The sequence below is a fragment of the Wolffia australiana genome, chromosome 5, assembly GCF_029677425.1.
Source record: "Wolffia australiana isolate 7733 chromosome 5, ASM2967742v1".
Lineage (NCBI taxonomy): Eukaryota > Viridiplantae > Streptophyta > Magnoliopsida > Alismatales > Araceae > Wolffia > Wolffia australiana.
This window is the reverse complement of record NC_135839.1, coordinates 18305167-18324566: the sequence shown is the minus strand read 5'-3', so window position 1 is coordinate 18324566 and position 19400 is coordinate 18305167. Positions and strand designations below refer to the sequence as shown.

Sequence of the window (19400 nt, the reverse complement as noted above, 5' to 3'; positions counted from 1 at the left end):
TTTCCCTCCATTGAATAATACAATGCAGCTAATCACTGCCTAATCCTTGAGTGAGACGTAGGCCTAATCCTTGTAAATGAGTGAGGTGGCCTCTTGTTTGTGAGATGTAAGCATAATCCTTTTGCTTAAACTGTGACTACAACTTGTCAATGCCATAAGGGGTAGTTAAGGGGGATCAGCATCAAGCCTTGGGCAGGATGTGGCTTTTGCGCTGGCTGTGTAGTGCACTCAGGGGACCTCGTTCTCTGAGGTTGGTGATGTTGCAACATTGCTTCATCGGACTCAAAATCCTCATGTGGGTCTAAGTGTATTTGCTCTAATACCATGTTGAATTATACAATGCGCGAGATGAATAATTCGAGATTCAAAGATAACAGAGAACATCAACTAGAGAGATTAGAAACAGAGAACATGTTCTTCCTACTTTGAGTGTTTATGCACATCCCAATTTATAGGACTTCATTGGTGCTTAAGAGAATTGTGTTAGTGAGACTCACATCCTCGAGGAAGAATGTTCCAAATGATGGTCTTGATGTGTGGAGGCTGAGTGGTCATTTTTTGTAATTGTGACATTTGTTTATGTTGATTTGAATCTCTGGTATTTGGTGTTGACAATATCGTCAAATCTTTGACACTCTCCCTCAGTCTCTTTATATCCTCTCTCTCTCAAGTCTCTCTTTCTATCCTGTCTCTATCAAGTCTCTCTGACTCACCTCTCTCTCTCTCTCTCTCTCTCTCTCTTTATGTGGTCTCTTTTCTCTCCTCTCTCTCATGGTATCTCCCTCTCCTCTTTTCGATCTCTATTTCTTTCCTCTCTTGCTCTCGGTCTCTCCCTCTTCTCTTTCTCCCTCTCTTTCTCTTTCTCTATTTCTCTCCCTGTCCTTTCTATTCGTCTCTCTCTATAACTCTTCTCCTTCTTCTCCCAAACTATCTTTCCCTCAGTTGCTTTCTCATTCTATCTTACCATCTAATTAAACATTTGCCATTCTCTATATGAAAAAGGGATTTGAGTTAGAATAGGCATAAATAGAAATATATTATTTTAGCAGGAGAGAGGTTGAGGAGAGAAATTAGGGCTACGAGTTAGAATAGGCAGAAATAAAAAGACATTATTTTAGCTGGAGAGAGTATCCAAGATAGAAAAAGTGGGGTTTTGTTTATAGTAAAAATTTGCTCAAATGGATTTAAATCAATATTAGTATAATGCAAAGAATGATGGAATTGAACAGAACATATAGTCTCCCCTGTTCTCGCAGCGAAGAGAGGCAAAATTTATATTAAAAACATTAATCATCCGGTACAATCTGGTGCTCAGTTTTATTCCCTAGTCCGCTGTCTGAATTTATGAACGACAGGAAGGTGGCTACCTGCTCCATCGGCGAGAATAATAAGACCAGTAAAATTGTCAAAACAAGGAATTCTTCATCATCTACTTAAAAAAAAATTGTCAATGACGCGAGGGACGTTACCAAATTTCGATTGGAAGTGAGACAGTTAAAAGTAATTAAAAACAATGTCCTTCTCAATTTCCTCTCATGACATAAAACAAAGACTACAATTTTCCGTTACACAGAGAAGGGTGAGATGACCACTGAAAAGATCAATAAAAAGTATTATACGTCAAAGTACCGCTTTACTTCGTCGTCGTCGCGTCTCGCAAGTAGTAAATATACTCAGCATGGCAGACTGACGACTGCCCTCACCCACCTCCTTGTCTCTCTGCATCTCGCTCTCTCCCTTTATTCCCCAGTTTCTTTAGTGATCCAACCTGGGTGAAACTTGTCTTTTTAAGGGCATTTTGCCGAATGATCACCGTTGTTTTCTTTGAAGTCTTGCATCGACTGTTTGCCACTTATCGATATACATATTGATTTTCCCGATTAATGTAAATTAATTTCCATGTATTCAAAGTTAATGTGTAAGCAAAATTATATCATACGATGACCCAAAAGAAAAGGGAAGAAATATTTTTAGAGTTTTCGAGTTTAGCTGAATTTTGCGATTGAAAAGGTCGAGATAGACTGTATATCCTAGTTTCATGTGCTATTACCGTAGGCTTGGTGAAGAAAAGCCCATTTTTTACGATGAAACGATAATGTGTTTAATCATTTGGATGGGCGTGGAGATTCAGATTATGTTCACAAGGGATACATTTTTTATCTAATTGAATATTATGTTCACAAGTCCGTGCATTTTGATTATTGACCATAAAAGTTATTGCGGGAAAACTTACCTCCTCTCACTGGTCTCTCTGAAGCCTACTAATTGTGGCCATTTCTCACCGACATTTAAGTTGTCACACAGCCAACTTGATGAACTTGCGACTATGAGATGAGGACGAAACTAGCGACAACAATGTCTATCAGATCCGAGGAATGCGTCGGGCACGTTATTAAATTGCGCATGTCGGACCACTTTGATTAGGCTTAGCTGTTTTTTGGATGCCTAGGGACCATCAGAAAATGATATTAACCTTAGACTTACTGATGCCGGCGAGACAAAATTCACATCCCTTCAAATTAAAACAATTAAAGTCTATATGCATCTAGTAAAAGACTCTTACACAAAAAGAGAAAGAAACCAGAGCCAGATTGATGGAGAACGAAAGCTAATTTCGTTCCCTGTGCGACGTCTTTGCAAGTCTTATCCGGCGGACAAGTGTTGTCGTAGATGGGTTTTGCCGTTTATGGATTTACTGGCTACGCTCTAAATTTGAGGCCATCGTTCCCGAGAGCTAGCTGGACACTGAAAAAAGGCACGGGCAAAGTTAGGAACGGTAACTGATGCTCTTAATCGATATGTGGACAACGAGGGAAGGTCACGCCGGCATCGCTGACCCTGATTTTTTTCTGATCCAGCCTACGTCCAGTGAGGATGGTGGTCCAAAGACGAAGTATTACAGAAGTGTGGAGGACGATAGTAGAGAAGAATTTGACAGCTGAAAGGTTCAACCGAGGAGATAAATTCCATGATCAGTATCTCTCTGTCTCCATAATGATTCAGAAGATTCAGGAGGAGGAGGATAGAACGGGGCCACAGATAAAGGGCAATCTCGCGAGTAACCAGACCCTGCACAGGAAAATTCCAGAAGAACGGTGATTTTCAGCTCTATGGGTTCGTAATCCTATCGCACGTTGACTCGGCTAAATGACACTTAAGGTTGAATCGGGGGGGACTCTGGCCCTTGGATTGAATTGTCATGGTGGGTTCAGCCGGGAGAAGGAACTACGCCATGTGTTTGTTCACCTACGGATGGGCATATTGTCGGGAAGCCAAATTGCGAAAAATATTCCTTAATTACTTGAAGCAACTACTGAAGCTGTCGGTACGGCGATCCGGTTAATGCCCAGCTTGTTCGAATAAAAGTTTTGACCTTGTTCTTGAAGAGCCCGCCGTTCTTCCCGCTGATGCAGCTCAGCGGTTTCTCCTCGTTGGCCAAAAACAGCGGGCCTGAATCTTTGTTGGGTTGGGCTGCGTTAACTCGCGCCTGTGCCATCGGTTGGCCGGATCTGTCAGGCTTTCTGATTTCTGAACGTTGGACCTAAAGAGGGAGAGGCTCCAACAGGGGAAGGATGCAGGAGAAGGAATGAGACTACGCGGCGGATGATTGCTGTAGCGCCGATATCGTGACAAGGGCGAGTGGAGTTTGCTCGTTAGGGGATGGTTGAGTGGAAGAGCGGGAGAGAGTAGTAGAGTTAAAGAGGAGCGGAGCTGACCGCGTCGCTGCGGTGACCCGGAAGAGCAGTACGAGTCTTTAACACCACCCGCGGAATTGGCTGACCCGAAGGAAATGAGGAGCCTGTGCCGCCTCTTTATTCTACGCGTGATACCCCTCCTTTAGTATTTGCCTGCGATAGATAGAGTGAGAGAGGTGGATTGAGTGACGTATCATCAGAGAGAAAAAGAGATAGACTGGGTTGTAGATTATGTGATAGATTGATAGGGAAAGAGAGAGAGAGACTGAATGAGATAGACTAAGTGATAGATTGAGAGAGAAAGAGAGCGATAGATTGAGACAGAGAGAGAAAAAAGATAGATTGGGTGATAGATTGATAGAGAAAGAGAGAGAGAGACTGAGTGAGATAGACTTAAGTGATAGACTCAGAGAGAGAGAGACGGATTGAGACAGAGAGAGAGAGAGAGAAAGTTCCGGGCCCCTAAACGGGTCGAGAAGATGGCGGACGACCCGTTAAGCCCACTTTGAAAATTCTACTATATCCCATTTATGAAATGAATGAAAACAATGACATAAATATATTAAAAATATCAAAAGAGAGAAATCTCAACGTAACGATTACGTAGAAGAAAGACGAAACAGCTGAAGACAGAGTCGGAGAGAAGGGAAGGAACTGCGGGTCCGCGGCGGAGGCCAGCAGCGACAGCGATAGACGGTAGGCAAGTGGGCGGCGACGGCAGGCGTTTGCATTTTTCATCATAAATTATCACTTTCTTATAAAATTTAAATCTGCCGCGGAAGCCACGAAGATCATTCTGCCCGGGTACGCAACGAACCCATCACTCCGTCCAGACTCCAGATATGTTGGGGATCTAATGGTTAAAGAATTCGTCGAACCCAACTACCCGATTTTAGCGAACAAGGCAGCGACACCTCGAATCTATTCCAGACCCATCTCTGTCCGTCCCTCATTTTCATCAAATGACAGCGAAATAGCGAACACAGGCGTCTCTCTCAATCTCTCTCTGCAGTAACTGTCTTCCACTAGACAACCGAACCAATTCAGGGTCATAGCCTCTCCAATGAACGACCGGAGAAAGTCACTGTGGCAAGTGTGATCTTCTTCGGAGACGGGGAAAGAGAGCAAGGGAGAAAACAAGCGGAGAGAGAGGGGATCGATCCAAACGTTCTAGACACTTCTTGTTCTTTCTCTCTAACTTTATCTGTAATTAAGAAATTGACGGATAGACTCGCTGGCTTCATGGGTATGGACACTCTTTTCGGCGCGGAATCCTCCCTACTGTAGCAATTGCACAGGTCTCGGGGTGGGTGGGTGGGTTGCGGCCCTGCCTCCTTCTCCCACCATGCATTCATGAGGGCCATTAAATGACACATAGAAGGTTTTTGTTTCTCTTAATTATGCCAGAGCGGTTTCGCGCTTTCCCTCACCTTCTCTGTCGACCTCCCAGTCCGTCTCTGCCTCCTCCATTGCATAAAGGACGAGTGCCCTCTTCCCACTGACCGTAATCGCGGCGGCTGGCGCATGCTTTGAGACTATCCGGCGCTAAGGATTGCCCTAGCGAGTTATATACCGCCATGGCGCTAAGGATTGCTCTGTTCTTCCTCCTCCTCGGCTTCTCCTCAGGTCTCCTCCTCCTCCTCCACCCCTTGTTCTTCGATCTACATTATCGTCTCTTTCGTCAACAACGATCGGTCTTTGTTCTCGCAGGGGAGGAGTTCTATGGGTTCAGGGAGGCGAGCACGTTCTTGGCGGCGAAAAAGTACGACTACATTATCATCGGAGGTGGCACGGCGGGGTGTCCGTTGGCGGCGACGCTGTCTAAGAACTTCTCGGTGCTTGTTCTAGAGAGGGGTGGCGCGCCGTATGGCAACGTGAACGTCTCTTTCATGCAGAACTTCCACATCTCCCTCGCGGATACGTCGCCCGCGTCCGCGTCGCAGGCGTTCGTCTCTACCGACGGCGTTATCAATGCCCGCGCCCGCGTTCTCGGTGGCGGCACCGCCATCAACGCCGGCTTCTACACCCGCGCCAACCCTAGGTTGCCCATTTCAGCCCTAATCGCCGACGGATCTCGAACTGTAGCTGACGGTGGTGGTCTTTCTTTTGTTTGGCAGCTTCGTGACTCGGGCGGGATGGGAGGAGGAGCTGGTCAACGAGTCGTATTTGTGGGTGGAGAAGCAGATTGTACATTTGCCGGAGCTGGCGAAGTGGCAGGAAGCGCTGAGGGACGGATTGCTTGAGGCCGGCGTCTCCCCCTTCAACGGCTTCACCTACGATCATCTCTACGGCACCAAAGTCGGCGGAACTATCTTTGATAAGGACGGGTATCGCCATACCGCCGCCGATCTTCTCGCCGCTGGCAATCCCAGCAATCTCCACGTTCTCGTCCACGCTACCGTTCAGAGGATCGTCTTCGACCGAAGAGGTGGTGATCGTCTCTCGTATCTGGAATGGAAGGTGTAGTTTTGCTGATAAACTGTGTTTTTTTTCTGTTTGCGGTGTAGGAGGGCGGCTGAGAGCGGTGGGAGTGAACTTTAAGGACGAACAAGGGACTCTTCACAAGGCATCGCTCAATGGGAACGCGAAGAGCGAGGTTATACTGTCCGCGGGGGCGATTGGAAGCCCGCAGATACTGCTTTTGAGCGGTATTGGGCCCAAGTCCGATTTGAAGAAGTTGAGGATCCCCGTCGTCCTTCACAACGAGTTTGTGGGGATGGGCATGTCCGATAATCCTATGAACACGGTCTTTATCCCCAGTAAGAAGCCGGTGGAGCAGTCCCTCATCCAGACCGTTGGCATCACGAAGGGGGGCGTGTTCATTGAAGCCAGCAGCGGCTTTGGCCAGTCCTCTGACAGCATCAAGTTGCACCACGGCATCTTATCGGCCGAGGCAATACATTTCCTTCTCCCTTCTCCTTGATCATTGTTCTTTTCGTCGTTCTTCTTTGGCTCTCTTCTTCTTCTTGTGCATCTTAGGCTGTTTCGTCTTCGTTATCTTCTCGATCCTCCTGTACTGATTATCTTCAACCTCCTTTCATTTCCCTACGTCGTCTCTCTTATTCGGTTTTTCCTTCTTTGTCTTCCAGCACCTCCTCGTGTCTGGCAACCTCTGCTTCTTTCTCGTTTTGCTTTTTTTTTTAGTCTCTTCTTTCTGCTTCTTTCTCGTTTTCTTCGTTTCATTTATTTTACCCATTATTCATTTTCTATTCTACCATCTACTTATTTTCCTTTTCTCTTTAATCTTCTCGTTTTCTCTTATTTTTATTTCTTCTTCTACCTCTTGTTCCTCGTCGATTCTTTTCATATTATTCTCTTTCCTTAATGTTGATTCCCCACCTAGTTTTCATACTCTTCCATCTTCTTTCTATTCACCTATGCCTCGTATTCCTGCATCTCCTACTCTTTTTTTTATTCCTTATTCTTCTCCTTTTACCCTACTCTTCTGTTCTCTTTACACTATTCCGTTCCTGCTCATTCTACTTTTATTTCCCTCCTTTTCTTCACCTTTTCTCGACCCTTCAACGTTCCTCTCTCTTCTCCGCCTTCTCCTGTTTCTCCGTGGTTCTCGTTTCATTTTTAATCTAATATTCTTAATCTCCTTCTTGTTTTCCTTCAACATGGACAGATTGGGCAGATCTCGACGCTGCCGCCGAAGCAGAGGACGCGGGAGGCGATAAGGGCGTTCATGAACGGCAAAAAGGAGCTGCCGAGAGAGGCCTTCCAGGGGGGCTTCCTGCTGGAGAAGATAGCCGGTCCGCTCTCGCGCGGCCACCTGACTCTCGTGAACAGAGACGCGGACGCGAACCCAGCCGTGACCTTTAACTACTTCAAGCACCCGCACGACCTGCGCCGCTGCGTCTACGGCGTACGCACCATGATCAAGATCGCGCGGACCAAGCACTACGCCGACCTCGCCTTGGACGACGTCTCGGCCCAGAAGCTGCTCAACGTCACCGCCAAGGCCAACGTTAACCTCATTCCCAGGCACCCCAACGATACCACCTCTCTTGAGCAGTTCTGCCGAGACACCGTCATCACCATCTGGCACTACCACGGCGGCTGTCATGTCGGCCAGGTTGTTGACTCCTCTTACCTCGTACTGGGAGTAAACCGCCTCCGCATCGTTGATGGGTCGACCTTCCCTGCCTCTCCCGGCACTAACCCCCAAGGCACCGTCATGATGATGGGAAGGTCATCTCTCTCTCTTTCTGTTTCTATCTGTCTATTTATCTATGTACCTATCTATCTTTTATCTACCCACCTTTCTGTATATCTGTCCAAGTATCTCTCTATCTGTTTACCTATCTATCTATCTAATCTATATTTTCTCTCTTATTCTAAATAATCCGTCTATCTCTCTTTTATTCTATCTTATTCTATACAATCCAACTTATTCGATATTATTTTGTCTAATCCATCGATCTTACTTATTTGATCTTATTCTGTCTTACTCTTTCTAACTTATTCGATCATATTCCATCTTACTCTATGTAATCCATCGAACTTATTCGTTCTAATTCCATATTATTCTATCTAATCCACATATCTAACTTAATAGATCTTATTTCTATATGACTTGTTCGATATTGTTCTGTCTAGCTTATTCGATCTTATTCTATCTAATCCTTCTATCCAACTTTTTCTATCTTATTCTATCTTTTTCCATCTTATTCTATCTTTTTCTATCTAATCCATCTGTCTGACTTATTCGATCTTATACTTTCTAAACCATCTAACTTATTCTAGCTTATTCTAACTGTCGATGGTATTTCATCTACTCCTATCCAACTTATTCTAACTTATTCTATCAAATTCATCTAAGTAATTCGATCTTATTCTATCTTACTGTGTCTAACTTTTTCGATCCTATAATATCTCACTCTATATTCCCAATCTGTCTATCCATTTATCTCTCCATCCATTGCTCTAATCATCTATTCATCCATCCAATCCATGTATAAATAAATCTAACTCTCTTGGTTGATGTATTTTCGTTGGTGGGTTTGCAGATACATGGGCGTAAAGATGCTGAGGGAAAGGCTGGGTAGAGAAACGACGCGCTGAAGCCGTTTGACCAAATATTCTTGGTGATACTGTTCTGTACTCCGCGCCTGTCGAGGCAGTGTGTGGATATTGAATAGTTTCCGCGTGTCTAATTATTCTGCAGATTTTGACCACTACTGGGCATTTATTAGGAATGGTTAACACACTCGGCCACGCCCGTTAATCTTGCAACAGTCGTACGTCGATTGTAAAATGATTGCCTGCCTGTTTCCATTGGTTAAATCATTGCGCGCTGCCCAAAATAACACGGTAGGTTATGTTCTATTATTAAAGAAAGTTGTTTCATTTTTAATTGTAAAGCACTTATTTGGAAAATGTGAAACTGACGAATATTTTATAGATATCAGATATTAGGCAGATATTACTTTCGAATTAGCTTTCAAGAAATCTTTTAGATTCACAGATATCTGATCGAAAAGAGGAACAAAAAGTTGAGAGGGCGAAGGAGAAAAGAGGAAGAAATGAAGAAAAAAGAAGAAAAAAGGATGAAAAAGGAGAAACGAGGAAGAAAAAGAAGAAAAGAGGAAGAAAAAGGAGAAACGAGGAAGAAAAAGAAGAAAAGAGGAAGAAAAAGAAGAAAAGAGGAAGATAAAGAAAAAAGAAGTAAAGAGGAAGAAAAAAGAAAAAAAAAGGAAAGGCTGAAAAAGACGGACAACAAAATAAAAATATGAAGGGAGAGCACGGCAAATAGAAGAAAAAGGAAGAAATAAAAAACGAACAAGAACAGGAGAAAAGAGCAAGAGAGAGCAAGACGAACAATTAGATAATAAGAAAGAGACAAATATGGACAAGAGAAGATGAAAAGATAATGAAAATGGGAGGAAAAGGAGAAAAAGGGAAAATTATGGAGGAAAATAACAAAAATAAAGAAAATAGGAGGAAAAAAAGAAAGAAAACAAGAAAATAAGACGAAAATAGGAAAAAGAATAAAAGAGGAGAAAGAGAATAAAAAAGAGTAAGGGAAGAAAAAAGAGGAAGAAAAAAGAAATAAGTAAGAAAACTGGAGGAAGCAAAGAGTAAACAGAATAAGAAAAAGAGGAAAAGAAGAAAAAAAATAGGAAGAGACTAAGAAGAGATAATAATAAAAGGGCAAAAAGATTTAATAGGAAGAAAAGAATAATAGGAGATGGAAAGAAGAAGGAAAAAATTAGAAATAAGAATAAAAGAGTAAGAAAATAAGAAGAATAAAAAATAAGAACAAAAGAAAAAGTCAATTGATTATCGAAGGAAGTCAAAGAAGATCAATTCAATATCTCAGGCAACCTATATTGCCCATTAACTATCAATATAATTCCACGTACAATCAATCAGAAGCCAAAGACTAGTCACAAAATAAATACTTGAAATAAAACGTATCCATCTATCAATAAGAAGAATGAAATTAAGAATCAAAGTAGAATAAGTATATGAGGAAGAAGAAGAGTAGGTGGACGAGGAAGAAGGAGAACAAGAGGAAGCATAAATTATGCATTAAATTATTTGAGTAAAACTTTGCAACCATCAGTATAGGTGAATAAAAATAAAAAAAGAATAATTGCGTGCTTGGATGTGATCAACAGTAGAAGATGTCGATGATGAACATCAAGCCGATACGAGGAGAAACATTGAATCATTGTTGTCAGCCTTGTCATGTCCCTGCGTCGTCATTGTTATACTGTAGGGACGCGGACGAGACAACTTTTTTGTCGCGTCTACGAGATTGGACAAAAACCAGGACAGAAATTTGTCCGAGGACAAATGGATGGGACGGTTTTCCTCTCGCAAGATGAAAAAACCGTCCCGTCTGGAGGTCTCGGATGATGGACTGTAAGGGATGGACGAAAATCTGCCAGATTTCTGTTCTACGGTTGAGATATTACCACGTGGCATCATGAGAGGAGAGATGATGGAGAGCGCCAGCCGCCCCAACAGAGAGTCTTTGGAGGCACCATCATCATCATCGATGCCCAAACCGGTTCGCGTCCAACCTGACCGACAGACCAAGGAGATGGAAAAGATGCCCGGGTTCAAATATCCCAAGTAAAGGCACGTCCATGCATTCCATGCTTTGATCTTGGTCGACACGTGCTTGTTTGGTTCATTGTTTTATCACGTTTGTGTGTCCGTTTTCATCATGTCCTTACTCGTCGCATCATGATTCGTACCGTCATGTGTAGTATCATTTTGTTCACTTTGTCGTGTCTCATTGAGTCATTTTTATTTTCTGTATTTACTTTGGTTTTAAAGGAAGTCCTATGTATATGGAACATGTTGGGTTCTAGAGGCCTAGATATAGATGAACAAATGGAAACGATCTGCAGCGGAAGACTTGAACGAATCGGACGCCATCAACAAAAATATTGAAACGAGTACCATTACACGGATCGCATCCGTGATTTCATGGATCCCGGAGTGAGACGAGTTGAGCGGCTCAAGTGTGCAGCCTCTAGACGTATCCACGCGGTCCTCGGCGCGTCGGATCTCCTCCTTCTCATTGACGAGCCCCGCTCTATCTCCGTCGACATCGTTACGTCGTCCCGATCACATCAGGGATGGAGAGGGGGTGTGGGGAGAGTGGAGAAGAAGGGAAAAGGCCCCTCAACAATTCTGGCCTGGGTGAATTTCGTTCAAGGCCTTCCCCTATTTATACTAAGTAGGTATTTTTCATAAAAACCCCCACAACTTAAGTATATCTTCCAACGTCCAAAAGACCATTTGCGTGTGACCCTTTTGGCCCATGTATCAGTCTAGTTAACGACTCCAGCGGCCCAATAACCTTTATTGGCATTCCAAATTAATTAACTATATCATCATATAGATTAATTAATGTTGGATCGATTTAACCCAATCGATAGGTCGAGACTCCGACGCGTGGGGTACCAAGCTACACCTCGTGTCCTAGAAGATACAAAGGAGTGTGTATCGACTCACTCATGGAACCTGTTCATCATCGGTTACCGTATATATATAATCCCTCATCCACTTGACGCTCCTTGGACGACATAGGGTATGGTCAACTATCAAACCTTAATCGATCATCCGAGTTGCTACTGCCTTGAAAATCATCAAAGAACTCTTCTATGATATTTCACTGACTTGGCCAAGGACTTCATCGCATCATCTTCCTTGAGATGTCACCTCTTATACCAAGGGTGGACGATCCCATCTTGACCACTCAATCATCTTCTAGAACTTCTTAATGTACCCGAACTAAGACCTTTTAGAATCCCATGATTAGAGACACGTTGGCCGTAGCCAAAATACAACCATCTGTCCAGAAGACGTCTTCGGTGTCTCAGGTCTAAGGACCACTTTCACAACTGTGACATGAATCAACCTAATTGACAGTTCGGTATAATACCATTTAGGGATTCGTACGAATCAATTCAGTGAACTCTTTCTGCTAAAGAGCACCCACTATCTATCCTTAGTGTTGCCACACTAATGGCTACGGGACCGGCCACACTCATGATATGAGTGAAACTAGATAATGCTATTCTATCCGGATACTTCGATGTTCTTCTCGCGTATCCTTTGAATAGGAATGTTTAGAACACATGCTTAAAGACTAGTGATCTTCGTATTACGATCTCATCATAATTCACTAAGTCGGATCATGTATTCATGGACTTCATTATACGCATCATACGTGCACTAAAATGAATATGTTCTATTATTAAACATGGAACGAGATGTGGAATGTGTGATTGGCTTGCCGACCACATTTATTTCCATTAGTCGGCAGTGTCGATCATAGTCGGCGTCTCCATCGGTGCAAGAATCGGTGCAGGCAAGTGTTGGCTCAACAAGCGGCGATGGCGCGGCGCTGGAGCGTGATGTCGGAGAGTGGAGGCAAAGAGAGAAGTTCAGCAGCGAGGCGACACAAGTGGACGGCAGAGCTCGGAGGGCCTGACCTCCCCTCATAGAAGATCGGTGCAAGTGGGGCATTTTGGGTGACATTCATAGTCGTGCTTAGTGACCAAAACTGGAGTGTCGTCGTCGCTCGGTGACAGCTGATAACATGCATTTTTAGTACCTTATATGAACACATTTATATGTTTATTTGCATTAAATCACTCAATATTTGCATGTTATCTACCTTAAAATGATTAAATCTATTTTTAGAATGATTTTATGAATTATCTACATTTTTGGGATTTTTCTAACAATTGATTCTATAAGAATATAATATCTGAGACAAAATATGATTTTTATGGAATATTGTGACATTAAATTTTGAAAGATATAATTTTCTGAGTCAAAATATATATTTATACATATTTGTTGGCATTTTATATTATATGAATTTTCAGTATTTTGGCTTATTTATGGCGTAGGGTGACGTGGCACGCTGAAGCGCCACCACGTCAATGTAGAAAAAGAGGTTTTTTTCTTTCTTTTCTTTTCTTTGTTTTTTTGTCCTTTCGTCATGTACACGTGGCACGGAATACGAAAAGCCACAGACTACAAAAATCCATGAAATATGAAAAGCCACAAAATATGAAAAGGCACAGAATACAAAAAGGCACGAAATACGAAAAGCCACAGGATACCACGTGCTTTGACTTCTTAACAGGCACAAAACTGATGACATTGATGAGGAGAGAGAAGAAAGTAAAGGCTAGGATTGCTTCAACGTCAGACGGCCATAATTTTTTATCTACCACTCTGATTGAGCTGAAAGTTTTCAGTGTTGCTTCATCTTCCCCTCCTCTTTCTATCCATACTCTCTAATCTATAAATAGAGGCTTGGATTATTGTAAAATTCATCTTTAACTTTGCGTCCTACTTTTGTGCGTTGATTGAAAGATAGTGAGTTTTGAGATCCATCAAGAGTGTTCATGGTGTCCTGAGTAGGTGGGAAGCAACATCGGAGAAGAGGGGGAGCTTACCAGTACTCGTAAATCATTGTGATCCTAGCAGAACGTAAGGATCTAAGGTAAGCATCTTTGCCTTACGTTGTCTCTTTCTCATTGCTAAAGTTAACAAAATTAGGGTTTATAATCATACTTGCATGCTCATTCTACTCTCTTTTCTCGTCTTTTCATCCTCGTCACCATACCACTCCACATCCAATTACTATCTTTGTTCATACCATCGTTCATCGTCATATTCATCACAATCACTTACTCTTTTCTTTAAGTTAAATTAGCTTATATTTACGTATCTTTTATCAATATCACTAGCTCACGTCCTCAAATCTTGCTTTTGTTGATCCTCTCTTCCATCATCACTAGTATAAGAAAGTAATTCCTTAATCATCATTTCTTGTGGAGACGATCCATACTCATCACTAGCTACGTATCTTTAAGTACGGTAAAAAATATTTTTATTGAATAATCTCAAGCACCAATGACGAATTTTAACCCTTAAATTGAGATTATAGTGAGCAGAGCGGCATGGTAAATTCTCATGGTGTCTTTCTGTGGAGACCTGCCATGTGCGCGAAGCTGACCAGTCCACTACTCACCTAGGCCACGTTGAAGAGCGTTCCACGCACGTGACAGAATAATCCGTTAGAGGTCACGGATGTAGACCAGCCACTAATGTAGTTCACAAGTGCCTAACGACGTGGCATGATTCGTCGATCGCCACGGCAGCATCGTAGCGCGCAGGAAAGCCAGCAACACTACAACGGGGTACAGTTCATTGTCTCCTCGACAGTGGGTTGGAGGGACACCATCAATGGTTGAGCTGGCTTCGCGCAGTGACTTGCTGCTTGCAGGAGGCGTCAGGTGCGAGGGCGTTTACTAGAGAGAAGACAGTTCACTAGTGGGAAGCCATCTCTTCCTCTACCACCCTTATACCTTCTTCCTCTTCTCCCTCTCCTTCCCGTCCTTCTCTCTTTTGGTGAGACCACACATAGAACAGAAAGTTCAAAATGTCGATAATTTGGTCTAACCGACCTAGGGGGCCCTCTTCTCCCTTATATAGGGGGTCAAGATGGGCCCCTAGGGAGTGTCCATTAAGGGGGGTTCTTATGGAAATAGAAGTGGTCGGCAAGCCAATCACATATTCCACATATCGTTATATGTTCATTAATAGAACATATTCATTTTAGTGCACGTATGATGCGTATAATGAAGTCCATGAATACATGATCCGACTTAGTGAATTATGATGAGATCGTAATACGGAGATCACTAGTCTTTAAGCATGTGTACTAAACATTCCTATTCAAAGGATACGCGAGAAGAACATCGAAGTATCCGGATAGAATAGCATTATCTAGTTTCACTCATATGATGAGTATGGCCGGTCTCGTAGCCATTAGTGTGGCAACACTAAGGATAGATAGTGGGTGCTCTTTAGCGGAAAGAGTTCACTGAATTGATTCGTACGAATCCCTAAATGGTATTATACCGAACTGTCAATTAGGTTGATTCATGTCACAGTTGTGAAAGTGGTCCTTAGACCTGAGACACCGAAGACGTCTTCTGGACAGATGGTTGTATTTTGGCTACGGCCAACGTGTCTCTAATCATGGGATTCTAAAAGGTCTTAGTTCGGGTACATTAAGAAGTTCTAGAAGATGATTGAGTGGTCAAGATGGGATCGTCCACCCTTGGTATAAGAGGTGACATCTCAAGGAAGATGATGCGATGAAGTCCTTGGCCAAGTCAGTGAAATATCATAGAAGAGTTCTTTGATGATTTTCAAGGCAGTAGCAACTCGGATGATCGATTAAGGTTTGATAGTTGACCATACCCTATGTCGTCCAAGGAGCGTCAAGTGGATGAGGGATTATATATATATGGTAACCGATGATGAACAGGTTCCATGAGTGAGTCGATACACACTCCTTTGTATCTTCTAGGACACGAGGTGTAGCTTGGTACCCCACGCGTCGGAGTCTCGACCTATCGATTAAGTTAATCGATCCAACATTAATTAATCTATATGATGATATAGTTAATTAATTTGGAATGCCAATAAAGGTTATTGGGCCGCTGGAGTCGTTAACTAGACTGATACATGGGCCAAAAGGGTCACACGCAAATGGTCTTTTGGACGTTGGAAGATATACTTAAGTTGTGGGGGTTTTTATGAAAAATACCTACTTAGTATAAATAGGGGAAGGCCTTGAACGAAATTCACCCAGGCCAGAATTGTTGAGGGGCCTTTTCCCTTCTTCTCCACTCTCCCCACACCCCCTCTCCATCCCTGATGTGATCGGGACGACGTAACGATGTCGACGGAGATAGAGCGGGGCTCGTCAATGAGAAGGAGGAGATCCGACGCGCCGAGGACCGCGTGGATACGTCTAGAGGCTGCACACTTGAGCCGCTCAACTCATCTCACTCCGGGATCCATGAAATCACGGATGCGATCCGTGCAAAGGTACTTTGTTTTGTTATTTTAATGATGTTGTACGACTTCGCAAAAGTCGTCCGCTACGTGTCGTTTTGATTTCTTCATCCATATCTAGGCCTCTAGAACACAACACTTCTAGTGCTGAATCGTGGGGGATGGGGACACAGAATGGGACGGGATGATGGCAGTCATGTTGTACATCCCAATATTTAGAGGCTCGTCTAAACTGCTCTGTCCCTATTCAGTCACGTCCCATCTGGGAACTTTCCTGTCCGAGACATTCTCATCCTGTGCGATGTTTGAGGCGGAAAAACTAGGTCACGCTAATGGGTGATCGGCTCCCGTTCGGCCTGCTTGCAGTTTCCCTCTTGGGCTCTTGGCTCCCGCTCAGCTTTCCCTCTCTGCTACCACGGGACGAAGAAACCGTTCAGTCCGCCGTCCAAGGCCCTCTGACTGAACGATTTTTTGCCCATGAACTAGATAACCATCCTGTCCATCTACACGCGCTAAAGAGCTACTACATCAATTATGAGAAAAAAGTAAAGAAAACTTAAGTCGTTTGTAACTCTTTCCGGAATTAAATCTCCTAATAATTAGCGACATAATATGTGGAAATTCTGGAGAAATTCTGAAATCGGTGATATAACAATACGAGAGTATGAGGTTTGGATTTTGGAGTATTTTCACGGTGTACAAGGTTTGATTGCAATAAGCGACACTGCAACGGGCCTGACGGGAAAAATCTAACGAGTCTTCGTCGTCAGCCTTCTCTCTGCTTAGCGAAAATCCAACGCGACAGATCAGATCTGCAGTTGTTCTTCGGTGTTCTTCGTCGTTCTTCCGTCGCAGGGAGAGAATGGAGAGATCTTTCCTTCTCCTGATTCTCACCGTCATAGCGCTCGGATTCTTCCTCATCTCCTACACTCCGAAGACGCCGCACACCCATCATCACCGTCGCCTCAAACTGCGATCGAATTTCTCCTTCTCTCAGTCGCCTAATGGGCGAGGGCGAGATCACGCGGCTCCTTTCGATCCGATCATTCGCGACATTGAACAGCGGAGAGAGGACAAGGAGTGGGAGAAGGCGCATTTCGATTTTGCCCATCACGATCCGGCTCCTGGGGAGGAATCGCAGCCGGAATGGGAGGATTTCATGGATGCGGAGGATTATATCAATAACGAAGATCGGTTCAATGTGACTCTGCGGATAATTTCATTGTTCCCGAGTATCGATGTTAATCCAGCGGATGGATTTCTCTCGCTGGATGAACTCGTCCAGTGGAACATGCAGCAGGAGGCGGCTGAGACGCTGCATAGATCAAAGAGGGAAATGGTTTTGCACGACAAGAATCGCGATGAGTTTTTGTCGTTCGATGAGTTTAGCCCCCCGAGATGGATGCTAGGTTAGTCCCTTTTTTCAAAAAAAAATTTCTTCAATTTGGATGCTGGTTTATTCTTGCTTGGCCCGTTTTTTTCTTTATATTTCATCTTTAATCTCTACGTTTCTTGAATCTTCGATTACCAATAGGCTTTTCCTTGAGTTCAATGGCAAAATGTTCATTCATGCAGTCTGAGATCCGGGTTATACTTGGCATTTTTAAGATGGTGAATTTAAACGTTAAAAAGCGTCGATGAGGATTTTTTTTATCATTTTAAAGACTTGTATGTGCTCTTCTTCTTTGGCAGAGCAAAATTCATCTCGGGATGAAGGCTGGTGGAGTCACCAGCACTTTAATGCTTCAGATATAGATGGAGATGGGCTCTTGAATTTAACCGAGTTCAACGAGTAAATAACTTTTTATCGCAGGAAGCTCTTCTTTTAAGCTGAGTGGATTTCTCTTTCCTTCTAATCCCTCGGTTTTATTTTCATTTCCTCAGCTTCCAGCATCCATCAGACAGCGCAAACCCAAATGTTGTTCTTTGGCTTTGCAAGGAAGAGATCAGGTACGATGTTTTTCATTTGGTTATCTCTTGAAAAAGCCTGGAAAGTATCGCATTTTTTGTTTCGATTATGCGAAAATTCAAGAACAAGTTTGATTTACCAAGAGAGAATGAATTCGGGGAAATAATGCGTTATAGTTATATATTCTCTTACTTTCTTCTTTTGATCTGGGAAATACTGCGGCAAGGACATTACTATTTTTATGATGTTGCGCCATATTCGACAGGCTAAGAGACAAGGACGGAGACGGGAAGCTCAACTTTCAAGAATTCTTCACTGGGCTTTTCGATTCGATCAGAGATCCCATCAACCACGACGACAATTCTATTCATCAGAATGATGGATCTAACGAGCCTCATGCAAAGAAATTGTTCTCAGATATCGATCATGACAAGGACGGGTAACGATTTCGACTGACTTCTCCCACCCCAACATGATACTTATAATGTTCTAAAAATATTGGAATAATTTAGGCTCCTCTCGGATGAAGAGTTGAAATCAGTGATCGGCATAATCCATCCATCGCAACGATACTACGCTAAGCAACAAGCAGAGCGCGCTCTAGAGGAGGTGTGAGCCTATCTTGTTCTGAATTACTCCTGTTTTTTGCGTTTAATTGAATGGGGGTCGTTTATCTTGCCTAATCTTTGTTTCTGCAGGCTGATGCAAATAAAGACAGCCGATTAAGTTTGCAGGAAATGATTGACTACCCGTATGCTTTCTACCGCGCAATCTTTGCCGATGATGATGACGATGACTATGACTCCCACGACGAGCTCCGCTGATGCTACTTGTAGGGTTGGACATTTAGGACCGGGGACCGGTAAGACCAGAACAAACCCGGATTGCAGGTGCGCCATTTAAGGGCAGATTAGGTCCAAGGGTCAAACCAGACTGAAACCGTAAATTAGGAATTATTTATTTATTTATTTTTAGTAGAAGTCCAAAAGTCATCACTGTTCACGCGTCCTCCCTCCCACTCCCATTCTGGCTTCAGCTTCCTGTCCCTCGAGCAGGGACGCAAACCCATTTTAAGCTTCTCTTCTATCAGACAGTTATTCCTGCTCTATGAGACAATTCTCCATGAAGAAAGAGAGGTGTGGAGAGAGAAAGACCAAGAAAGAGAGATACAGAGAGAGGGGAAAGAAATGGAAAGCACAGCAATTACCAGCAGTTGGAAAGCTGGTTTAATCGATGTCCAATATAGTCATCAAGATGACATTAATTAGCCAACTTGACAGGACCTGGACTGAACCTACCTGGACCATTTCTCGATTTGTGCGTGTCATCCTTGCTAATCTTCTCTGTATCGTCCCAATTTTATCGGATGTCCCCGAAGGGACTGGACACGATTGAACTTTGGTTTAGGTAAGGTTTAGGTCTTTGCGAAGAACTGGGACAAA

General features: G+C 43.3%; 2 protein-coding genes, 1 long non-coding RNA gene and 1 pseudogene across 3 annotated transcripts; 2 read left to right on the top strand and 2 right to left on the bottom strand.

The window, feature by feature from the left end:
- Positions 1–1295: 1295 nt before the first annotated feature.
- Positions 1296–3710, bottom strand: LOC144703107 (uncharacterized). The gene is made up of 3 exons (XR_013581475.1): positions 3374–3710; positions 1630–2745; positions 1296–1367 (listed from the first exon to the last, which is right to left on the bottom strand). It is a non-coding gene; the product is annotated as an uncharacterized LOC144703107 (long non-coding RNA).
- A 1404-nt stretch (positions 3711–5114) lies between these two features.
- Positions 5115–8907, top strand: HTH (Glucose-methanol-choline (GMC) oxidoreductase family protein). Its single transcript, XM_078575883.1, has 6 exons — positions 5115–5321; positions 5406–5736; positions 5813–6123; positions 6203–6588; positions 7324–7889; positions 8708–8907. Exons 1-6 carry the CDS (start codon positions 5273–5275, stop codon positions 8760–8762), a joined length of 1698 nt encoding a protein of 565 aa, XP_078432009.1. The 5' UTR covers positions 5115–5272; the 3' UTR covers positions 8763–8907.
- Positions 8908–16824: 7917 nt separating this feature from the next.
- LOC144703654 (Calcium-binding EF hand family protein) lies at positions 16825–18950 on the top strand. The gene is made up of 6 exons (XM_078575882.1): positions 16825–17458; positions 17742–17841; positions 17934–17999; positions 18224–18397; positions 18471–18567; positions 18657–18950. The coding sequence occupies exons 1-6, from the start codon at positions 16912–16914 to the stop codon at positions 18780–18782; spliced, it is 1110 nt and encodes a 369-aa protein (XP_078432008.1). The 5' UTR covers positions 16825–16911; the 3' UTR covers positions 18783–18950.
- Positions 18951–19250: 300 nt separating this feature from the next.
- Positions 19251–19340, bottom strand: LOC144703999 (U6 spliceosomal RNA; annotated as a pseudogene).
- Between the last annotated feature and the right edge of the window lie 60 nt (positions 19341–19400).

What these genes read in the sequence shown, in the direction of transcription:
- HTH (XM_078575883.1), top strand. Translation starts at nt 5,273, where the DNA reads ATGGCGCTAAGGATTGCTCTGTTCTTCCTCCTCCTCGGCTTCTCCTCA. An exon ending in CCTCCTCGGCTTCTCCTCAG is followed by an intron (nt 5,322 to 5,405) that starts GTCTCCTCCTCC and finishes TTGTTCTCGCAG; the next exon opens with GGGAGGAGTTCTATGGGTTC. An exon ending in ACGGCATCTTATCGGCCGAG is followed by an intron (nt 6,589 to 7,323) that starts GCAATACATTTC and finishes CAACATGGACAG; the next exon opens with ATTGGGCAGATCTCGACGCT.
- LOC144703654 (XM_078575882.1), top strand. Translation starts at nt 16,912, where the DNA reads ATGGAGAGATCTTTCCTTCTCCTGATTCTCACCGTCATAGCGCTCGGA. An exon ending in CTTTGCAAGGAAGAGATCAG is followed by an intron (nt 18,000 to 18,223) that starts GTACGATGTTTT and finishes CATATTCGACAG; the next exon opens with GCTAAGAGACAAGGACGGAG. An exon ending in ATCGATCATGACAAGGACGG is followed by an intron (nt 18,398 to 18,470) that starts GTAACGATTTCG and finishes GGAATAATTTAG; the next exon opens with GCTCCTCTCGGATGAAGAGT.